The sequence below is a fragment of the Poeciliopsis prolifica genome, unplaced genomic scaffold, assembly GCF_027474105.1.
Source record: "Poeciliopsis prolifica strain line A6 unplaced genomic scaffold, Auburn_PproV2 SCAFFOLD040, whole genome shotgun sequence".
Lineage (NCBI taxonomy): Eukaryota > Metazoa > Chordata > Actinopteri > Cyprinodontiformes > Poeciliidae > Poeciliopsis > Poeciliopsis prolifica.
This window is the reverse complement of record NW_026562415.1, coordinates 225,270-250,346: the sequence shown is the minus strand read 5'-3', so window position 1 is coordinate 250,346 and position 25,077 is coordinate 225,270. Positions and strand designations below refer to the sequence as shown.

Below are 25,077 nucleotides of genomic sequence, written 5' to 3'. Positions count from 1 at the left end.
CGAAATGATGAACTGAGATGTGATTGTCATAATCTATTAATTTCTTTCTTGTTGCTCTTTCTAACATTTGCTTCTTCAAGTAAATCTTGTAACTGAAACATTTTTTCATTGATAAATGTTTCAAAATTATGTAATCCATTCATAACATAAATAACATAAAATATTATTTGGATTTTATGTGGGAGACAAACAACTCAATGAAGCAGAAGGAAATTCTAATTGTCCACAATTTTTTAACTGCTAAATTTCTGAAAGTAGTGTTTGCATTTTTTTCATCTTTTATACATAGAGAGGTTTTCGCAAACCTATTTTTTGACTTGATGTTTTCAAGATCAACAAGGAACTTAACAAAAAGATAATTTTGGAAGTAGAATTTTCGTATATAAATGGCCCATGAGTCTGAAAAATGCAACGGTAACAACAAAAGTGAATACATAAAAAGAAACAACAAATTATTTATATTTTCATTCAAGCCATCTTGCATTTTCATCTACTTCATAAATTAGGCACTGCTTTGTGTTCAGTCCCAGTGTTACACACAAAGGAAGTCTGTGGATGACAAAATGTGAATTTTGGTCAGGTTTTATGCCTATTTTAGCAAAACAACATACAATAAGTTCAAGGCTTCAGATAGAAACTCCAATGATTTAAGACAACACAGTTTGCAACAATCCAGGATGTTGCTGTACTGTAATCCTGACCAGAAGGAGCATGGCCACCGGAGGAAGTCCTGCAGGAAACAGGGAGCTGCAGGGAAGATGGCAGCGCAACCAAAGGACAACAATGTCCAGAAAGTAGTGCCAGGTTACAAATTCATTTTCATACAATTTTGTGTCAATTATTTCATTTATCAAAGCCAAAACTAAAGCATTTCAAGTTGTTTAACTTTGATTCATCAGAGGGAAAAAACTGAACACTTGCATCTACATAAATAACTAAACACGTGGAGCATTTGACTGCAGGTTACGATAAAAACAAGGGGAGCGCAGGCCTATAAAAAGCACAGCACTTGTTTTATTGCAGCATATTTATAGACCAACCTGAGTCAAGCAAAAGGCGAACCACATCCATCTTTCCAAAAAGGGCAGCTTCATGAAGGGCACTCCCATTCTCCGTCTGCGAGAAACGGAGAGAACACGCATGTATTAATATTCAAGAACTTTTACAACTGAAATCGGAGACAGAAATAGACCGGAGGTAGACTGACAGCACAACCAACATCGCAGAAGACAGCAGCAATTAAAACAGATCAAATTCATCATTATGATCTGATATAAATATTAATCTCTCTCCCAGGTCAAAAGATTAAAAGTCATGCAATAATTTTTTGTGTATGTGGAAACGTCCCATTTTCACTCATTCTATAGTATCTTCCTTCGGTGCTAATAATATTACAGGTGTGATGCAACACAATGAAATCAGCACAGAGAGGCAGATAAAGGACCAAACTGTTTCCTTCTCAGAAAAAGCTGCAGAGTTGAGCCAATTCTTGAGTTTGCGGAGGTGCTTGGAACATTAATTAATGGGGTTTTTTCTGCTTATTAGCACAGATTTCAGTGACAGGAGTCACATTTTAACACCAAATTTGGGATATTTTTGGCCAAAGAAGGTTTGAAATTCTTTAATGAAATTCATTAAGCTGCAGAGAAAAACCTGCTCTAATAATTTCACACAATGAAAAAAATCTATCAGTGCTACTGTGAAGAACATGGGGGCAAATCTTTCTCTTTTTTTTTACAAAGTCATTAACGGCCCATAAAAAAACTCTGTGATGACGATGCTGGTTGTTATTGACTATGTTTTACATTTTCCTCGTTTTGTTTTGTTTCCTTTTACTTTTGTTTCAATTTTCCATTTTGTTCTCCAGACTGACTTTAACATATTCTAGTTATTCATCAGAGCAATAATTAAAACATTTTAAAATACTATCTAATGAACATTGACAGACTATCTGGAACTATTTCAAAACTTCATCTTACCCTCAGGTACAATAAGAGAGGGATGACAAAGACCTCCAAAGCTCCCTTGTCTAGCATCTTTTTGTGTTATTTTTGCAGCACAAAAATAACACAAAGTAGTGATGACTCAGCATTAATGTCTTTCTTATTAAGTGACTTTATTTCCATCCAAAATTAATACCTCCATCTAATAACTGCTTATTTATGACCTTACAAGTGGATTTAAATGAGGTCTTTTGGAAAAATTACAAAAAAAGTCAAAATCTTACTATTTTTAATCACAATTACATGTTATGTATCTCCAGAAGAAACCTGGTTTGCAGGGGTAGGGTGTTTTTTAGTGACAAAATGTTGTAAAAGTTTGATTTCTGCATCTCATATCAACCATCGCCACAAGAAGTAATGCCCACGTGGGGCACAAAGATGCACACATTAATACAGAAACAACAAGGCGTAAATGCAGCCAAACAGCTAAATACGTTGCATCCTTCATGGTTGGTTTCCTGTCAGCATGGATGAAAACACTGTCGTAAACCAAACTCCCAGCTTTAATGAAGACAAATCATCTGGACAGCAGCCAGGCCTGCACCCTGAGCACAGCACTGCGGCAGATCAGACTTACTGTGTGTGACCCAACCGTTTCTCCTGAAACATCACCAATGATGCACGGGAAAGGAAACCGATTGCGAAAAAATGTAAGAGCCTGCAGCAGGTTCAAGAATGACTTCGCTGGTTAATTCCAAAAAGAAAATCATCCAGGTTTTTAAAGCCCATGCAGGAGAGGAGGCAATGGCACAGGAAGGGAGCCACCCCTTATTCTGACACATTTGACCTTCCCTTTTCAACTTCCCACACCACTTCCTGCCCCGTTTCCCCTGGCGATCATACCGTGATGTCATGAGGAAGCAAAAAGGCGATTCTGATTCTCGAGGAGTTTCCTGCAATTGAAAAGTGGAGGGCAGTCTGATGTGTTGGCTGTGCTGATATGAGATGACAGAGTAAACACTTACAGCATGTCAACAGAGGAGTCATTTGAGTCTCTCTACATAATTAACACGGCTTTACGTAACACTCGCAGCTGATCAAAAGCACAACGCTTTACCATCACACTTTCTGAGTATATAAAGAAAGCACTCGCTGTTTTGTCGACATCCTGGTTCAAATCTACTGCTTTTACCCTGCGTTGGCTTCCTACCCAACATGCAGGTAGTAGAATTATCCTCTACGGGGAATTACCTTCATTAAAATGGAAACAGAAGGAAGTGAGAAAAAGAAACACTGCTGCATGTGTAAATTATTCATTCACACTCACACCTACACACAGCTCTGTACTACCACTCACATGTACAACTTCTTGTCAGCTAGAGACAATTTATGACAACCCCAGTTGATACTTGTTCATTTTTAAAACACAGGCTGTCAGTCAGTTTTTGGACAATAAACCAAAAACAACATATATCGCTGTCGACACATGATTAATATCAATTGATAATATGTCTGATAGAATAACCAATAATTTTTCTTAGTTCTGATCTGTTCCTGTTGATCCTTTCCTAAGATTTCAAAAGATACCTGTATAAACTGTAGATAATGTAGTTTCAGTTACATCGTTTTATTTTCCATTATTTCTGATTTAAATAAATTTGAAGAAAAACAAAAAGAAACCAATGGAAGAGACTCTTAATTTTGCACTACTACTAGATGTAATAATTTAAGACTTCACTTTAAGAAATACATCAGTAAATGGAGTTAGTGAGTAACTTACGACCGGAAAAAAATTAAGATCCAACACAGATGATTTTCTGGTGCACACGTTTATCTGTTGTTTTGAACAAAACTTGTTGCACCTATTTCTGGCTAAACTTTAAAAGCACAAGAGTAAGGTTTGTATGAATTTCTGATAATAAAAAAAAGAAAAATAGTCAAAAATGCAGGGTGCAAAATAAACAAGCTTGATAAACTAGCAGCAGTGAGTCCTGCAGAGGAGATGACATATCAAAGACCTTTGTGCTCATCTTCACCAGGCGCATGGAGCCTGAGGCTGAGAAACACCCCGGCTCTCCACATCAGAGTGGGTCTGAACACACATAAAAGGACTGAAGAAGGCAGTAATGTCTGCAATGTCACTGATTCAAGGATCTGCACATAAAAACTAAAATTAATTACTTCATTTTAGCAGGTCTGCTCAGTAAAGACGCTGTAATACAAGCTGATGACTGGCTGGGATTCCTTCAACTTAGCTTATTGTAAAGTGCCTTGAGATTATCTGATGTGTGTTTCTTGTAAACAGCAGAAAGATGGAGCTTAAACAAGTTCAATAATAAGTTCAAAGCTTTGTTACATCTCTTAAGCGTCTCAAGTTTGGTGAGAAAACTTTTACATCTCCTTGTTTATGTTGCTTCAGACTCAGCAGCTCCCTGAATTTTTCATACTCTGAGCAATAAATCCCTTGAAGTATTTTTTTTTTCTCCTTCTTTCAAATCTTTATGATCAACGAACAGAAGCACACTGGGTGAGAAATAATCCAAAGTTTGAAAGAAGAAAATCCACCATTTTTACCAGCATATAATTCTGACTTTTGTTATTAAATTGAATAAATACAATTCAATTGCTTCTTTCACCACTTTTGTTCACAGATTTTAATGCTTTGATTTGCGAAAGACTATTATCCTGATTAACTTTTTTTGTCTATACTCCAAGAAAAGCTGTGAAGTTTAAGGATGGGTTAACACTCGAATCAGTAAGTCACTTTCATTCTAACAGTGATTGTAGCCACTTTTTCTAAGCTAAATTGAACAAAATTAACCAATTTGTAATGCTCGTTTAACCAATTCAGCAGAGAACTGTCAGTAACTAAGCCTTGCATCCAGTACATACATCTAATCCCTATGAATGCATGAAGAGAAAAGAGACCATGAACTATGAGGACCCTTCAGGAACACCTTGTTCTCTCTCTTCATTTCCTCACAATCAATAATTCATTTCAAACCACCACACCATGAGAGGCACATTCAGTGTACATGGCTCTCTGATACACACTCAGGGAAAAAACGTGGAGTTTAAATGAAGGAACCCGCCGCGACTGCTAATCTGCCAGCTTCTTAAGCCATTCATGAAACACAAATGTCTGCAGCTTCTCGTCTCTTCAATTACTGAAATGCAGCACAGAGAGGATTTTAAAGGGTTTATCCAGGTAAATGTCCTTATAGACACATTCAATTTTTATGGTGGATTACATTATTTTAACAAAATGTCACAGTTAAATCTTTCTGCTAAATTAAAAAAAGCATATATAAATGTGACAATAATTGTTTTTTGTTTTTTTGACCATTTAGTTACAGCTTGTAGATTTCAGGAGATTTGAATTTGTAAAAGTGAGACAACAAAAAAAAAACATTTTATGCCGTTTTTAGAAACAGCAATTGTCTGTGTTTGAAGAAGCTTTAAGTACAGTTAGCGAGAGCGACGGTCTGACCTGCCGAGGAGAAGCATTTAACTTTTTCTTTTTTTAAAACAGCGCCGCTTTGGGATTCTGCTGATCTGCTGACCAGAGAGATCGAAACGGTGTGCAAACGGATCACAGTTCAGGGAGATCAAATGGAGCGGAGGAGTTAAGAAACTTTCCAATAAATCAAAGAAGTTTAAGCCGAGTCTTGAAATAAACTGGCAGTCGGTGGATTGAGGCCAGAGTTGGAGAAATTGGCCCCCCACAGTTTATTACAGAAATCCAGCTGGGATGTAACAAAAACAAAACCAAGGCTTACTGTCTCATAACACCTCGGCTGATAAAACAACTTTTTCCCAAAACACAGAGAGGATCCACTTTCACGCCTACATTTGTAAAACTTCTCATATGTTAACTAACAGCATTTTACTAGTGTCTTTGGCTGCTATTAGGATGATTTCAGTATATTTTGAAAAAATTTAACTTAAAGTCATCACATTCTTAATTTTAATGGTAAAGGTGCTTAAATAATTGTGATCGAAACATGAATAAACTTAAAAAACAGCTACTTTAAAATAGAATATCACCTAAAAAGCTTAATATTAATTCATATTTATAATATTTTTAATAAAAGAGTTGAATGATTAAATTTTTTATTTATTTATCTGTTTACCTTTATGCATTTGCATTTTTTTTGTTCATTTTCTTTTTTATTATGGAACTGAGTGTTAATTGTGAGTGTTAGGGTGTTCAATGTTTGAATGTATATTTTCTATGTTTTATATATGCAAAAACTCAATAAAGATATTGTTAAAAAGGTCAAAACATTTAAGGCAAGTGATGAAAAAGTTGCCATAATCACAGCTCATCCCAACAGTCTCTAGAACATTTTTAATTGTTTTTCTTTTATTATCATAAATAGCCTGAGCTGACTTGCAATGCCAATCCTTTAATAAGCACAAGAATATTAAAAACTCACCACACAGTTGACGTCCATGCCGGCCTCCAGCAGGGTCTGGACGGTGCTGTGGTGTCCGTTACGTGCCGCCAGGTGAAGCGCCGTGTGGAGGCGGGTGTGACTCGTCATCAGGTTTGGGTGAGCGCTCACCAGCATGCGCACCACCTGTCCACAAACACACAGCAAAACACCGGGGAAATGATGACACATTTCCTCATGGATCTCAAAAACCTCCTTAATCATCCGATATAAAAGAGTGTTGAGTCACAACAATTAACATCTGTAATTCTTGTCATTATTAGAAGTTATAAAAAACATCAATTAATCTGACAATAATAATAATAATAATCGGGTGATATTCTAATACATTTAGAAGAACCTTATTTTATATTTCTGCTCAGGTTTACCTTCATTTACATCTTTCCTGTTTTCTAGAGTGAGTCTCAAACTTTCCTCCAGTGTAAGTTACATTTTCCTTTGGCAGTAAACTTCCACCACACAGAGCTTCCTTCGTTATAATGCAGAAAGAGACTGTTACTTTCATAAATTATTCATCTGCAGTCAGATAAACCTGTGTGGCTTGACTGCAATTACAGCTGCCTTAGCGTGCAGAATGTGTGACTGAGTCGGAACGTCAGCAGACATTTGTAGCAGAAATCTGAGTGTTTCAGTGTGTGGTTTGTCACATTTTTCACAAAACTGAACTAATGTGGTGTGTTTGTGGTGTAAACCAGCAGCAGGTTAGCATATTTTTAATTAAACCCAGATTTCGGTATGAAAAACAAATTTTTTATTAGTCTAATGTGACATTCTGATTAATTAAAGTAATTAAATGCGTGTTCATCGGCTACAAGTAGAAAATTATCAGAATTAACTGAACTAAAGGCTTGAAAATTTAATTTGTGTAATTTATCAGCATTATATTTTTAACTTAGTAAACCTAATTACTGAAATAAATTAATATAATGTACATCAACCACGCATTTCACAATTAGCGATGTTACAAATTTGATCAATTTGATGCCTTTAAGAACCAATAAATTAAGTTACATCCCATCTGTATCATATAGGGACAAACAGAAGCTTTTAAAGGACAGTATTAAGATTTTAAAGACATTTAAATCAATATTTTTCCAGTTAAAATGACTTCAAATGGAGTAGCTTGCTAAAGAAGTAAGCTAACGATAGCATATTTGCTCTCTGTTTTGAATTGACTTGTCAATTAGCCCAGTAACGTATTTCAATAGGTATCCATTTAATTGCATGAGATAAAAAATGAAACGTAATTGAACGGCATCAAATTTAACTTCTGGTGTTTCAGCTGCTCTCTCTTTAGTTTGTCTCTTTGTGGAACAGATTTTGAGCACAAAGCAGGTTACGTTATAAAAAGCCAATAAAATCTCAGCACAGCAAAAGACTAAAACACGATTCAATAAATCAACAAAATAATGTGAATAAATTGTAATTCTGTTGAGAGCAGCGGCTGGTTATGCTAATATCAAATATCTAAACATCTAAAGCCTTCTGTACTTCATTTGTATACGGCCATCTTTACATTGATACCGGAAATAATACATAAAAACACACTAGGAGACATATGAAACATGCTACTTTTAGGACAAATTCAAACAACTATCCATGGAGATAAACTATCTCTGCACGTCGCCTGAATACATGAATGTGTTTATATTGTTTTGTAGTCCGTCAGAAGGCAGTATTTTTTTAGTACAACACATAAATTTTATTCTCAGTGACCTGCAGGCGTCCATAAAGTGCAGCCAGGTCCAGAGGAGTTTCCTGCCGGTTGTTTCTCATCGTTGGATCGGTCAGCTCCTGAAGAAGAACTGAAACCACGTCGGTGTGTCCGTACTGAGCCGCACAGTGGAGCGGCGTCTCCCTCTCATGGTTCTGCAGAACAGAAGGAAAACGTTGGACGATTGGCTTTGATGGCTGCAGGAATTATGGGAGCCGATTCAGGGGTGAGGAAGAAAAGGTCAGAGTATCAGATGGACAGTTTTAGGATTAAAGGAGCAGGAGAACAGCACAGATTATAAATCATTCTTCAAAACAGAGAAAAAATACAGTGGAGGCACTTTTCAAACTCATTTAGGAACACCTGACTCAGTTTCCAAGAACGTTTTTGAACAATGTTAGATTATTTGGAGCCTCCTAAAGAAAAACATTTAGGATAAAGAATTGTCTTCAGATCTGCAGGACACAATTATTTTGATTTTAAAACATCTCAAACATTTAACTGTGTTCAAATAATAATCCAACACAAGAAGTACAACTTTTATAAACTGAAATCAGCAACTTATTATAGCTTAACATTTAAGATTTTCCTTTTTATTTCTCTAGCTGCATATTTTAAGAAGAGTCTCTCTGGGCATTTTAAAGGTCATGGACTGACTGAGAATGTCTGACCATGTCCTCAGTCTCCAGAGAGCCTCCAACAGCAGCGTTGTTGGTATTCCCTGAGGTCACAACGAAATAAATAAATGACCGACCCCAAGAAAATTAAAAAGTATAGCATACATGTAGCTACAGAAGCAAATCAGACACTGCTTTTCTAAATCTGAACCGATGAACCACGTGTTGTTTAGATAATGTTCCTCTTAAGTACATTTGAGAATTTACTTTCTCTATATTACTGTAAATTACTTTTTATTTACTATTCATTCTGATCTACAATATATTTTAATTTACATTCTGTGCTGTGTGAAGAAAGTAAACACTCCTTCAAATGGTTATCTGAAAGTCACTAATATTAATAAATATCTGCTCTAAAAAGAATAAAAACAACCCAGAAACTAAGAAAGACTGGATGACAAATGTGATCTAGGAACCACTGGCACAAAAACCGAAGTTATTGTTGGTTCTGCCACTGTCCCATTTGTCCCTGCAGCCTTAAATGGACAATAAAACGTAGCGGTCTGATCTGCTGTGTCTCACACACGCCGCTTCAGATTGGAAAAATGTGATTTCCTCGACAGAAAGGAGAGTGGCAAAGAGATGAGCTCAGACTCGGACCATGAGATGAAGCAGAAGAGGAGTGGAAACAGAGAAATCCTCCCTCTGTGATCTCAGAGTGGGTTATAAATTTCCATTACACGCAGCTTGACAGCCTCTCAATATCATCAGCACTTGGTTCATTGTTGCACATTGGCTGCTGAACAGGAATCCTGTCAACAAGCAACCAAACAAATAGCTGACTTTTGTTGTGGTTACATTTGGCTAGGACAAACAAAACTGGACTAAACAGCCAAGTGAATCAGGAATGCCAAATTTGTTTTGACACTAAGACACAAAAAAGGAAAAACAAGAGACTGTGATTTATTTTTTTTCTCCTACTCAACAACAAACTAAGCTCCAATACATTAAACAAGTAAAGAAGTCATGTTTTTTAATTGCAAAGGGTGTGTAAATTATCCTATATCCAAAATGTTAACAGAGTTTTGCAGGTTTTTGAAACATCTTGTGTGCAATTTATTTATCTAGTTGTAGAACAAAAATAAGATTTATGTTACTTTTATTTAAACAAATTCAAGGACAAAAGCCTGGTTACTGAATACTGTGAGTTGTTAACATTTTTCATTGTAAGATTTTGATTTGTCTGTAAAAGTTTTGTCTTAATTAAAAATAAAAAGTCTTCATGCTCCAAGCGCTTGCACAAATTATTATTATTGAATTGTGGTAGTGGGCCTCTCAAAAGCATTCCCGGGGCCGCAAATGGCCCCCGGGCCACACTTTGGACACTCCTGAAGTAGCTTCTATTTAGTTATACATGGACAGGCAGAAGAAAGGACAAACAGATTTAAAACTTCTGCAAACTTTCAAAAATGTGTCAGAACCTTGACTGGACCAGAACAGATAAATAACTTTCTGTCTTCTCTTTAATTTGTTCCACAAAATAAAATAAAAAATCTGTGCTGCAGCAGCTACATTTGTAACCAGAGCAGGTGGAGCAGAGTTGTTTGAACGTTTTCTGCAGTAACGCCTGATGGATTGATGTGCAGGATGAGCTCCGGCTCTGTCGCTTCATCCCATAATCCTGGCAGCTCAGAGAAACGAGTTGTAGAATAAGAGGATGAGAGAAATGAGGATAATTACTTCAATCTCTATTGCCTCTTAATACATCTTTAGATTAAAATGGCAAAATGTGAGAAAAAGAAGCTGAAAATCTGCAGTGATTAACAGGCTGAAGTTCATAAGAGTTGTAAGCTTGTAAGACATTACCAGTTTATCACAACACAGCACCTCTAATGATCATTTATTCTAGTAATAAGCACTATTTATTTTACACTAAAGTACTTTGACTATCCACAAAACACCTGTTTTCTTTGCCTTTTTTTCTAAGGCAAAGAAAAAAACAAAAAGCAAGCAAATAAATTAAGTTGTAAAGTAAAGGGAAACAACGATAGGCTGAAAACTAGACTACACTTTAATATGTTTTTTAGCCTTCAGCAATGTTTCAGCAGTTTGGGGTTTTTTCTGGACGTTTATTTCAGAGTAAAAGAGCTAAAAACTGAATGCTGCTGCTCCATATTTGGTTCTGAGTCTGAGGATGTAAAGTAAACCAAAACCAGACGATCTGAGTGTCTGGAAGCTACAACATCAACAGATCATTAGTATATTTTGGTGCTAAGCCATAAACTAAAAGTATTCTCTGATGAATGGATAAGTTTCTGTAGTTCTTGCTGGGACATTATTCCATTAATTCTGAATGTTTTTCAGGTGATAGAAGGCTGACTTTGTAATTATTTTTAAGTGTTTATGAAGGGTCAGGTCAGAGTCCGTCACCACAGTACATCAGATGAGTGCCGACTCATCTGATGTATTAATTAGCTCCAGTTTTGTTTTAAAAAGAGAGCTGTAAATCAAAATTAATTAAACTAAATAAAAGATGAATAAAGTATTTCAGAGATTTTACTCTTCCTAATTGTTTCTGATAAAACAAATTGGAATTTCAGACTTAAATCCAAGATAATCCAAATTAAAAACTGAGAAAGGAAGAGCATGCACTCTATTGGATGTAGAGAGATTATACAAAAATGGGTGTCCAACTGGATGGATTAACTGCAGAGATGCCAAAAGAAATGTGGAGCGTTGAGAAATCATCTGCTTAACATACAAATTAATGCAAACTGCTTTTTAAGAAATTTTCCTTTCATAAACCTTAAACTATTTATAATTTCTATGGGAAAAGTTTCTTAAAAATTACCTGATTAGGTTAGAAAACAAGTGAGACAACAGAAGAATTGTATCAAAATCTTCAATTGTTTTCCTTTAACTCTGACCTTCCTTCAGAGTTAAACACAGCTCTGGTTTTAATTACACAACTGCAAAGTAAATCCAACCACTTTTTTTTTTATTAGTGTTCCTACATAACACCTCAATTAAACGCCCTCACACACACACAATCTGCTCGCATCTTGCAATAATCACTTAGGGTGGTAATTTGTTTGGGATCACACGGAGATGAGCCGGTCCTCGTTAGCTGAACTTTAATAAGTCCGAGCCGGGCTCTGGAAACCATATGGCTGCCGCCTCTTTTTCCTTAAACAGATTACTCAGAAGAAAGCGTCCAACGGCTCGGTGTGACTGTGTGTTTTGGCAGCCGTCGGCGTGGCGGAGGCCTTTCCCAGAGCGGATTCTCCCAGCAGTAGCATGTGTTCTCAGAGAGTTCACATGTTGATCGTTGGGAAACAGATGGTTTCATTTTTGCTGTGTCGTAGCAACATGGAGCGTCGAGTTACCAGGAATGTAAGGTGAATGCATACGAGTATTTGCACAGAAATAAATTGGGAGGAAAGCTATGAAAGGCAAATGACCTCATGAGTCTGTGACCTCTGGCTTGGTTCACATGGTTCCCAGTAGGCCTTACTGGTGAAAGGCGTGCTGCTCTTTAGCAGGCTGCTGATGTCTTCTTTAGGAGAGTGAAGAAAGGAGGAGGAAAGCAAAACAACGTAACTTAATTCCTTCTGCTGATGGAAAACATAACATTGCTGGAATATATCTGCTGTAAAAGCTGCATTTTATTTCCATCTGAATTCATTCAGGCATTTAAGTATGAGGAGAGCGCAAGATGCTCAGCAGATAACAGGAAGGTGAAGCAGACGCTCTTTTGTTCTTTGCAGCTTTCATCCTCTGTTATGACGCTTTTGGAAATCTCACAGTAAAGGTAACAATCTATACATTTGGGAAATAAACACAAACATTACTGCTTTAGTTATTCTACAATGGCTAATCATGCTAACGGCTAATGTAAGGACAATGTTCTCTATTCTAAAGATTATATCCTCTCACAGCAGCAAAACAGCTAGCAAAATCAATACATTTGAAAAATGTATTACATTTATTCATTTAAAGCATTAATAATTCAACAATATCAATGAAATAGAAGGATGGCGGATTCCCACACCAACTTTAAGTAATTTCCTTGATGAAGATGTGACTTCACTCCAAAACAAATAAGAAAAAGACAAAAAAAAATCAACATATCGAAGTCCAGGTCTGAATAAGCCAGCTGCTTTAGAGTCAATCAGAGAAAGAAATCACAACAAGTAAGTTGTCAGCCTTCAAAACATTCACTTGGCCTCCAGAAGCCGAGTGCACGCCTTCGGTAAACAAGCAATCCTTCACTATCAATCACTGTCTCTCCTGCACATACATACACTCAGAGTATAGTAATAACATTCTCCATACAGGCAGCCAGACCTCTCACACTCACATGCGATAAACAAAAACAAGCCGTCAAGAGAAACTACTGGGACCAATTAGGCAACTGGTCTAACTCTCCCTCATAACATCCAACTTCCAATAATCACCTATTGATTGCAGATTAACCTACTTACACACCATTTTTCATTTACTTCCAAGTAATTCTCCTTATTGATGTCATTCATCTCTTCACAAACACCAATAAGGACAAATGAAACATATCAAATCAGATTTAAAACTGGCACTACTATAGTGTCTGACTTGATAGAACCGGGTGACGTTCTGCAACTTTTAGTTCTCCAGGTGTGAATGAAAATAAGTTTCACTCTGACTAATGGCAACATATGGCAGCCAGAGAGAAAATACTGGACTTATGCTTCTAAACAAACACAAACATCCAATCAATTTAACTCCCACCTGAAAACAATAACTACGTCACACCAACACCTGCAACAACAAGGTTTCTCTACACAAACACTTCAGTTTTAAGAGCAACATAAACAAACTGCATTATTATTTTAGGTACAATATTTTTTCAAATTTTATTTTTGGATAAACTGAAGGGAAAGTTTGGGAATCTATCAGGAAATTCTCCTTTTAGGCGTTTTTTGCAACTGTTTTAAGTTTTGCTGGTTGTCTTTCCAGGATGAAATTGAATCACCAATTTATTCCATTAATTTTATGAACTAAAAATTTAAAATGTTACAAAAAAACATGGATGGATGGAAGGAAAAGACAGAACTAAATCCACAATATACGCAAAAATCACAAAATGTGAGCAAAATTTCGTCAATGTTCACCAACAACTGTGGCGTTTCCATTAAATAAAAAATGCATTTAAAATCACACATGAAAAAGTTTGTTCATCTGATAAGTCATTACAAAACATCATTTTTCTGCTTCTTCCTGTCGTCTTCTTCGTCTTTCCCACCAGTAGCAACAAAAAAAGTGTTTCCATTTCAGAAAGTCTGATACTTTGAACCTGGCTCAAAACCTTATGAAAAATGAGTTAAGCTAATTTATTTTCATAATTCCAATTCACACAATTACATGGTTTTATTATGGGAGATATGATTTTTCACCTTCCATCTGAAAAATGCTAATCTCAAATTTGTGGTCAAATCCATAAAACTTCAGAAATGATTCACAGACAAACCTAAAAATGACACTTTGACTAAAATATCTACTCCAAACTAGCGGACACCACAGAACGAACGCATCGAAGGTCGTAATGTCTGTACGATATCTTTTGCATCTGCAGCTTTTACTCTGTCGTACACAGCCGACCTCTCAGCTCTGTCAGTCACTGAGTGGGTAAATAAAAACAGAAAATTACCCATGTTCACTTGCTGACAAACCTCTTAATTTCAGGGGGAAGATGCATCATTTTTCATTGCTAACAATTAAAGCAACAGCTCTCAGAGGAGAAGCATTTGGCTAGTGGAGACAAGAGGAAAATGGAGTTATTAGTTAGGCTAAATAACCCTCCCAATAACCTACAGGGTCCATTACTGCTTTACGCTGGCATCACACACACATCCATTTAGCGTTTTCCACAGCGGTTCTGATTCACTGCCACTTCCTGCGGCAGTGATCCGTGCCGCCGTCAATATGCTGCAAGCGAAGACGGACAGGAAGAGCGTGAGGGAGGAGAAGAAGGTCGTTTTCACAGATAAGGAATGACAGCGGCGGCAGACTGAACGCTCCCAGCAGCCTGTCAGAAAGGGAAGGGATGGGCTCGCTCCGACAGAGGCCACCATGACAGAACCTGCAGCGGCGTCGGATCGCATGATCTCAGAAACACAGCGGCTGAGGAGAAGATGATGCTTTTACCTCAAGCAAGGACAGAGATAAAACGCCAAAGTGTAGCCATTGTTCCAAGACGAGGAGCCATGACAGTAAACTGAAGGTTAAGACAAAAATTCACAATCCTAACCATTAGACGTAAAACGAGAATATCCTGAAATAGAGGAGGGTGATATTGTAAGTCCTTTTTACTTTAAACAGTCCCCAGAATACAAAATAAATTTATATACGCAAAAATCACAAAATACGTTTGGCGTGTCAGACAAATGATGAAATAAATAAATACAAATGTAAACTATTTTTGCCAAATAATAAGCTGCCATGTGTCAATAAAAATACTTAAATACACAAAAGTGTTTCCCGCTCATGTTTTTTCCAAAAACTCAAATGTTATGTGCAAAACTAAGAATCTTATCTTAATATAGACGGAAGTTTTCCTTTTAAAAATGTTCAACACCCAACACCAAAATGTGTTACACAACAAAACCTGCAAAAAGTGAAAACTTGTGCTCATTTATTATTTTATCAAGATCTTTGTTCACTTACATCTTTCGCTGACATTTCCACTGAATGAATTAATGACTGTCAGCATTTTGGCTTCTAGCTTTTCATTAAATAACGTCAAACAGATCCATTGATATTACTGAACTTGAGACAATATGGCTTGCTAATAATCTGACACTCAGGACTGATTTATTTCCGAATTCCTGAATAAGTGGCAGCAACTTCAAAAATCAGCAGTGCTAAATAAAGGAAGAAGGAGCAGGTTTATTCCAGATTACAGGGTTAGCTGAGGATAACAATCGGATTGCTGGGATTACCTGCTGGTTGACACGGCCATGTGACGGGCCATGGTGGATGAGGATGCGGACGATGTCCACGTCGCCCCGCCAGGCGGCCAGGTGCAGCGGGAAGCAGCCTTTACTGTCTGCCAAGTTTGGCGACGCCTCGGACTGCAGCAGCTTCAGCACCACTTCCCTAGAAGAACAGAAACATTGATTTGATATTAACTTAACTACTTCTTTAAGTAAAGATGAGGATACTGCGTTATGCAAAAATAATCCCACTTCCTGGCATAAATTTGGTCTGGTTATTCTGTCTAAAATGTGTTTTATTTTGACAGAATTCTGGCTGCATTTGTTCCCTCCATCAAGAGAAAATAGGAAAATTACATGAAGCTTGATTAGCATTGAAAATGTCAGAAGGGAGACAAAAGGGCAAAACGTCTCACAGGAGCTCAGCATTTTAATGAACTGCTCGCCTCATTTTAATGCCGATTTATTCCCAGATTACTCCATGTGATTGTGGTGACAGGCGAGAGCTGAAATACACCAGGAGAATGTTTACTTTCAACCTAAAAGATTCAACAAAAGTCAAGGAATTTTTTTTTTTTAAGTAGCAACAACCAGCCTGAGAACAGCTCCATGTATTTTCTTTTTTAACTTCCTAAATAAATCTTAAGATCTCTCAGGCTTTTACTGGTAGCCTATGTTTTAGTAAATCTGTATTTTCATTTCTTTCCTTCCCCAGTTGATATAAGGGAAGAAATCTGCATAATTGCTCCCAAACAATTCCTAAATTCAATATGTTGATTGGATGCAGAGGGAGCGTTTTCCTACCTGTGTCCGTTGAGGGAAGCGTGATGTAAAGGTGTGTATCCTGAGCTGTCTGTGCAGTTCACGTTCACGCCCTTCCACATGCTGCAGCACAAAAACACACGTCACAATTAACAATGAGCCAAGGTGACGTCTGGAGTCCAGATAAACTACAGGCAGACGGTTTCTGATCATCTGCTGTGAAATAATCGCCAACTAAATCAACTTTCAAAAATGAACAAAAAAACCCCAAAACAAACCAAAAAAAGTGCACACATCTAGAGACATGCAGATGGTGAATTAAAATATAAAGAAATTATTTATATAAATGCACCAATCTGCGAGTTTTAACTTGGTTGTTCTGGAAACCTATATCTAGATTTATTGGATTACTGAAAACTGAAAATTCCCACCTTTTTTGGGTCCATAAACAGATCAATAAACATCATGTCCTTAAAACTTTATGCTTTGACTCAAATTTAAATTTAAAATGAGACCTGCAGAACATTTCTGTGACTTTATTTTCTAGTATTTTTTCAATTTAATAATTTATTAGTACGATTTATGGATTTTTGTTGCTGTTAAATCGAGCTTTTCTTTTCCGCTGTCGCCACATGCATCCTCAGGATGAATGAGAAAAGTCAGCATCGTAAATTAATTTACCTGGTTTTAAATCTGCCTTTATGATTCATCTATGTAAACTGGATCTGATATTACATTTATTGTAAATTTGATCAATACAATTGAACTGAATTGACACACAAATTAATTACTTAAAGAAAATGTTCTCTTGTTCTTCCCATTTTGATGACAGACTAATAAAAACGAACGTTAATGTAACTTTATTCTCTTCCTAAGGAAGTCGAAAGGCATGAATTACCAACCAAGCATTTCTAGGAATTGTGATTTTGTTTGAAACAACCATTACTCAAATTGTAATTTATAGGAAACAGATATTACAGATGGTGCTGAAACCTGCAAAAAGATAAACTCCTGAATCAATCCAAAACACGGATACCGTCCCTGTTAGAAAATAAAACATCACACTCAGTGGATTACAACTTGATGAGTCACTTCCTGTTAAATCTGTCTCTCTTATCTGCTCCTCCACCTCCCGGTCGCCTCTGCATTGCTGCCAGTGGAACCGCGGACCCGTCAAGCCGAGTTCCAACAGAATTAGAAGATTAATCTGAGTTAAGGCGGTAGGGAGGGAGTAGCTGCTGCGTTTGTCAAACACGCAGACATAATCCTTTCTAATTAACCCCAGAAATGAAACGGAAAGTCCTTACTGACAACCAAACTTTACATTTCCATAAAAGCTTCAATAATGATTCTCATCTGGTAACTCCCACTGGAGCTTTCTGACTCCATCTTCAACTCATTCATTGTTTTATCATAATCACTGAAAGGTGAAAAGGTCAAACCCCATGAAAGGCGTCCCAGCAGGCAGAGCAATGCTGCCCTCTGTATGAACCCTTCTTCAGTTACACGCTGACGGTTTGAACTGCTCTACAATCAGACGGAAAAAAATAAAAAGTCACCTGCACCTACATGAACAAGACAAGGACAAGATGAGACAGAGAGAAATTAAAATTTGACTTCATTTTGTCAGGATGCAATGATGTTTATGAGTGTCTGACAAAAATGTATAAAAAAGGAGGTGAATTTTATTGTTTTTTCTGGAAAGTATGTCATTTAATTGTTTCATTTTGCTTATCTTATTGTCATAAGGTTGAAGTCAATTTTATTCATTGTTATATAAGAGATTAAGAAGAATTTATAGGTGTAGATTGTCAAAAAGTTGGTAATTATTTTGATTCTGTACATCCAGTTATTTACATTTATCATTATTTTAGTTAACTATTTTGTCTGTAATATAATTTATTTGTTTTAACAGTATATTGAACAGCCACATGAATACTATGACATGGTTTTAATTACACATTTTTGCTAACTATTGAGTCAGTAAACAGTGTTTAACTCATTCTCAAACAGAAAAGTAGTGGTAAAGATATTATTTTGTTCTTGGTTATGTATGCACACTTTTTCTCTGTCCTAATGACATAAATCAAATCAAATATTTTTTTTATTAGTTTGATGTCTCAAATATCCATTTAACACAATGAAGTTTGCAGATGCAACATGACAAGATGTGAAACAGATTAATTGCTTTGAATATTTCAGCAAAGTGCTGCAGAAGTGAGAATTGTCCCAGTCTAAAGCAAAGGCAGGAGGAAGCAGCTAAACGTACTCCTTTCATCTTTAAAAGTGCCATTTTAAAAAAGCCGATCTTTGACGTCTTTCACGTTGAACATGGCTTCTTATTTTGGATTTAAACTCCTCATTTAGCGCCTGAGAAGGAACGTTTTTATTTGCAGCGTCTCATTACAGACAGCAAAGCAGGCATCATGCTGCAGGAAAGTTCAAGCTACATCAAAGCAGAGAATTCCCATCAAAGGGAGGAAATATAAGTGAAACCTTTGTAGTCGAGGCTTCTATTCAGAAGAGGGAAAGGTAAGTCGAATTAATCCATGAACCTGCTGAGGTTCGTGCTTCTGAATAAAAACAAAATCAAAGGCACTTTAGGGGAGCTGAGGGTTCAATAACAGCAAAAACTTCATGGGAAATCATAAAGAGGAACAGATATAAGGCGACATGCGGCTTGTTATCGGAGCACAACAAGCCACACAGGAAGTGGACTTGCTTCACATCCTGTTTTGAGAGAGAAGCAGAAGAGATACCTGCTGATATAAAGCAGCACAGCAAATCCTCTCTGGCTGATATGACCAAACAAGGTGCACAGAGACAAGATATGTAGTTTACTCTGGATGTTTCAACTCTCAAACTGCCACAGAGTCAGAGACGCTTCAGGCCAGGAGCGTTTTCATGTCTCCTGCAGGCGGACATGCGCATGTTAGGATCATGTCGTTCTCCCAGGGTCAGCGAGAGAAACTCTTCCATGCATTTGTCTTTAGTCGCATAGATTACTGCAACAGTGTCAGAAAATAAAAATAAAAACTTGTCCTCCAGCTGCCGCTGACCCAGAACGCTGCTGCAGGTGTTCTGACTAAAACTATGACGTCAGAGACCATCACACCAATTTTAGACTAGAATAGACATTAAAATATTACTGTTACTGAACAGCTTAGCACTAAAGTACATTAAAGATCTGCTGTTCTTGTATTAACCTTTCAGAGCTCTCAGGTCTTCTGGTTCTGGATGAGGAATCAGCATTCAGCTTCTATGCACCACAAAACTACCAAAAAACAGCAAAACAGCCAAAACACTGAGTTTCATTAAATCTAGACAAAAAGCACAGCTGTCTAGAGCTGCTTATAAAACATAACCACAAAACAATCAATCATCTGAGGCGTAACAATGGTAAAATGCAATGTTGTTGACTTTGTTTTAAGATATAAAAACACGGATGCTTCAGCGCAACAAAAAATGCAAGAAATCAATTATTTTTCTAACAGTACAGAGAATTTGCATAATATTTGAAGCAGAGGGATTTTCCCAGGTGTTGCCGTCAGAATGACACCGATCTTCACTTCAGTCGATTCCCACATCAGGAAGAAAATCCCATTCACACCTCCTCAGTGCTGCAGGCGATCCTGCTCTGTTTCACACATGGAGGTGTTTCCCCATCGCTCCAATCTGTCACTGTCTGCTGCTCTGCACCAATTACAAAAAACACTGAAATCCTCACTTTGTCTTGGACTATAAAATATCCATAGGGAAGAAGTTTTTTCCATTCATTTTTACACACAAAGCAAAAATTCAAATAATATTTTCTGGTGAATTCCTAATTTTTTAACATCCTTTTTCACTCCTCATAATTAGATTTGATCCATCAACTTTAAGTTTTAAATCAGGTATAGTGGGAAGAAGTCAATTTTAAATTAAGCTTTCTAACTTCTGTAAAAGAGACTGTCTCCTAAAGCATTTAAGGAAAACAAAAGTGAGAGTTTGAACTTTTATTGGTTGTAGACAACAGTGGTGCACCGATTGTGGTTTTCTGGCCGATCGTTGATAACCAATCTTCTAAAAAGCCTAACCAGCCATTTACGACTTTGGCCGATACCAATTCTTTTTGTCTGAAAGGTTGCTCAATATTGCAAGAAAGTTGCTGAACTGGCAACAGTGGGGTAACGATTGTTAAAATGCAGACGTGAGCTGGTGGGTCAGTCTGTCAGACAAACCTTCCTCATGGGAGAGCAGAAAAGGACACTGTGGTGGGCTTTTAGACCTTTGCAAAGGTGGAAAAGATCGGTTTCACATGTAGAAATTGGCCGAGGATAAAATTAGCACCAATAAATCAGGTCACCCCTAGCAGAGACTTCAGCTATTGTGATTTGGAGCGCAATGCAAAGCTTTTGCTGATGATTTAGTAGTTTATTTAGGTAATTTATGTCAATACAACCCTACAATAAGAAATACAACAGCAATTTTGTTTTTTTGGTTCCTGCAAACACTTTTGTTTACTGCAGCCTTTTCTATATAATTAGCTGCTTGAAACATTTGTTTCTATTCTGCCCTTAAAATCAGATTTTTAACATGCATTTTTTTTTCTTCCCTTTGATGTCCTGTAAATTACTTTTGGTGCAATATAAATAAACTTGCCTTGTGTTTTAATGTCCTTTTAATGACATACTCTAGAATCTGCTTGAGGGATTTTCCCAGCTGTTATAAGTACAGAGTAACGCAGCACTGACAGGTTACTGTGCATTGCAGAACAGCTGGCAGAAAACAGGCAGATAAACTCTCTGAACCCTGAACTCGATCCAACAAAAGAACTGTATAATCAATAAATCAATCCACTTATCACACCTCTCAGTTAAAGCACAAGATTGGATACATGAGAAGGAAATGGAGTCAGCGTCTACTGAGCATTTTGAGTCTCAAAACTGCTTTTTTATAACAACCAAATATTGAAACAACAAAATTCAAATCCAATTTGCATTTATTGTAAATTTTATGGCTGCTTTAAGAACTAATTTTAGGAGTTTTGATTAATTGTCCGCTCATCTTTTGCAATCAAATCGAATCCTAATTGTTAAACTCGACTAAATTCAACTTTTGACTCAAATTATGGCGCTTAAAAGGCAGCTCTATCAATTAATGAGGAATTTGAACTGAAGTGAGAAAAATTCCTGGAATTAATCAATGGTTAGTAAGATTATAATGAATCAAATAAATTTTTTAGACTGCAATATTTTTTACTTTTGTCCTGAATTATAACCAAACATGTTGACTTATAACTGCAAGACTTCTTGTTTATATGGGAGAATAAAAGGGAAAGATGAAGTAGGCAGCAAGATAATAATACATTAGATGTGTCAAGAACTGATATATTACTAGATTAGATCATTATCAGAAGATGTTTCAATGCTTTCATCTGAAGACAGTTGATTCACGCTGCGTTTCTTCCTTAAATAGAGATGGAAACAACTCCTCTGACTTCCTACTCTGCACAAGTTCATTTCCACACACAGGCCACCAACACTGTTTTTCTCCAAGGCATGCAGCAATATTTTATTCATAAAACCTCCACGGTTTGATTGTAAATTTATAAACTTTTATACCATGGCTGAATTATGATTAGAGAAAGAATGTAAGGCTCTTATGTTGAATAAAACAGAAATAAAGAGATTTTTATCATTTTTTTCAGCTTTATTGGCAAGCATTGCTAGGCAGTTAGCATGTATTTAATGCTAAGCTCACAGAACAGGTTTATTAAAGTCTCAAACAGAAAAAAGTTGTAATTTATTATTTTCTAATGAGCCCCATTGGGATGTTTATCCCCAGAAAACTTCTATATGTTAGTCGATTCTTGCAAATAAACAAAAAAAATAATCATATCTGGAAAAAACTTTGAACAAAACACTTGTAATAAATGCGCTGCATTAGAGGAAACAGAACCGTATGCTCATTGTTTCACTCCTCTCGAATTAATCAAACAGGAGAGGAGTTTGAACAGAACCACCGCCATTACTGACTTATGCTGCAGCTTTCCTAATCAGCCACAACCTTGAGGAGCTACAAACAAACTGTGTGTGTGTTCCTGAAGCTATTCTCCTCACAATAAATAAGTGACAGAAAGCCTTGGATCTCCACTTAACCGCAGCCGCCACAAATCCATTTGGCCCGATGTCGATTCAGCAAGAGGGAGGGGAGGTTGTCTGCTCTGGGATCTATTCGCTGGACTGAACCAGTCGATGCATTTATCCTGCAGATCCACTAGGAAACTCACTCCGAGTTGACAGAAATAATCAGTCTGTGTAGGTAATGAACACGTTCACGGGTGAGTGAGGAAGAAAACGTAAGTTTTTTTGCATTACAGCAAATTTACTGTTTTTGTTGTTTCTCATGAGACACACTGTTGATTCTGTAGATTTAACTCACCTTTGTAAAGGTTAATTCAGCTCAACAGCTTCACTTTAGTTGGACGACTTTCAATTCTTAAAACAATATTCTCTCTGTCCAATCCTATCAGTTAAAAAGCTGGAAAATGAATCTTGGTTTTAATTAGCTTTTTTACAAATTAAATAAAAGAGCATGTTTTCAAATGCATGTCAACACCAGACTGCTTTTCTGAAATGCACGGCACATAACTGGCTGACTGAGTTAAAGCTAAATATCGTCTGGCAAATTATGAGAATAGCTACAGTTACTTACGAGGAACACAAATTAGCCAAGAAGCTGTAATAGAAACCACAATAAGACGACAATACCGCAGCTTTTTGTTTTGGGTTCAAAACAAAAAGCTGCATCAGAAAGCTAACCATTTATTCTCCAGTTTTACTGTCTTGATTAGAGCTCTGTAGGGTGACAAAGCAGATATATAGGGGAAGCGTTTCTGGCTGCTCTGCGTGTGTGTGTGTGTGTGTGTGTGTGTGTGTGTGTGTGTGTGTGTGTGTGTGTGTGTGTGTGTGTGTGTGTGTGTGTGTGTGTGTGTGTGTGCGTGTGTGTGTGTGTTCACCATCACAGCAGTAGCAGGCAGTCCAGACTATAAAAGGACTCCTTGAAGACCTGAGTTTACCCAAAAGGCATTTTAATGCTTCTTTCTCTCGCGCACTTCTCCAAATTTATAAACACAGAGGGAGCAGTCGGGTCCAGAGGTTCAGCGAATTTCACGAGTTTAGTCTTGATTATTTAAATACAGCTTGAAACAAAATTAAAGATAATAATAATTTTAAAAAAAAACATAATCAGCAGAAAGTAAGGAGCCCAAATTAGAATAGTTACACTTACATACTGATAAATACATGTTAAATTACATCAACTATGTTATGCTCAAATGTCCAGAACAAATGTATTCAAATGTTTGAATATATACTTGTAATATTCTCTGTAAGGCTGTGAAAAAGTATTTTGCCTCACAAATTTTCACTTTAAATTGTCACAAAAAAAAGGAGAAATGTGCAAATAAAACTTTTAGTGTTTGAAGATTTTAGGAAAAATGTTCAATGGACTGAAGAGACAAAATAGGACAATTTTGGAAAGTTTGCGTCCAATTGAATTTTGTAACAGAGTTTTTGTAATAGTTTAAGAAAAGGAGCAGAAAACCAAATTTAACACAATGTTTAGTGGTACTATTGTGATAACAATAAAAGTGGCAAGAACATTTTTGGGTTACAGTATTGCACTGACTGCAAAAACAGTCAGAGATCTTGAGGCACTTTGAAAGTTTTGCAGCTTGACTACTTTAAGGAGCATTTAATTATCACAGAGAGTTTTTATTTTTAAGTTGAAGATGAAACAAACTTTGCCTGAAGCCGCAGCAGAAACACTTTCTCTCCACCTTTAACCCCAACATTACGACAGCTCTTTACTTCATCCTTCTTTACGTCTGAATACCTTCACGACCTGCTGCTCTCAAACTCGCTTTCATATTTTTTATTTTAATTTAAACAATAATTCTCTCACACACAAACAGCCAAAAAGAGCTCACACAGACAAATTAAGGAGTCCGCTGCCAAGTTGTTCACACACAGCTGCATGCAATTACCAACCACAAGAAGTTTTTTAAAACATGAGACTCTCAGGCCTGCGTTATTTATCGCACCCATCAATATAGCTTTTCTGTGCATGTCTGCAAACCCATCGAGTCAGAGTGAATGCGTGTGTGAATCAATGAATCTCACTTGAATAATCCAACACGTTTAAATGCTCGTTTCCTTTCTTTTCTACGTCACGTTAAACTTAAAATCCAGGTAGTACTCCCAAAACTGGACTCTACAACAATCAGGACTGCAGAAGAAGAGAAAAACAAAAACAACTGAGTGTTTAATCTAACAAGTTTTTCCACCAATCCAAGTGAAGGAGCTGATCGGGACAACCTAAGCTTAGTATTCCCTCAGACTGACCGTCTGACCGCAGCGCAGCCCACTGCTATAACTTTACTCATTGATACTTAAAGTCTTCAAAGCAAATCACTAAGTTCATTATCCATAAAAAAAAACAACAAAAAAAACATCTTTCTGGGCTTTTTGTCAGCATGTAATTAACTGGGACCGCAAAGAAATTGCTATGAGCCAAACGAAACCAGGCGTATCCAAAGAGAGCAGCTAGCATTGGCCTTTCAGCTTAACG

General features: G+C 36.8%; 1 protein-coding gene across 7 annotated transcripts in view; it reads right to left on the bottom strand.

Moving 5' to 3' along the window:
* The window catches only part of anks1b (ankyrin repeat and sterile alpha motif domain containing 1B), a 177,196-nt gene that overhangs the window by 119,565 nt on the left and 32,554 nt on the right, over positions 1-25,077 (bottom strand). For all 7 annotated transcript variants that reach the window (XM_055054854.1, XM_055054853.1, XM_055054852.1 and 4 more), the window contains exons 2-6: positions 16,507-16,587; positions 15,709-15,865; positions 8,117-8,269; positions 6,383-6,526; positions 1,041-1,116 (exon numbers count right to left, since the gene is read on the bottom strand). In XM_055054854.1, coding sequence (XP_054910829.1) covers positions 1,041-1,116; positions 6,383-6,526; positions 8,117-8,269; positions 15,709-15,865; positions 16,507-16,587 — 611 coding nt within the window. The remainder of the gene's footprint in view (positions 1-1,040; positions 1,117-6,382; positions 6,527-8,116; positions 8,270-15,708; positions 15,866-16,506; positions 16,588-25,077) is intronic.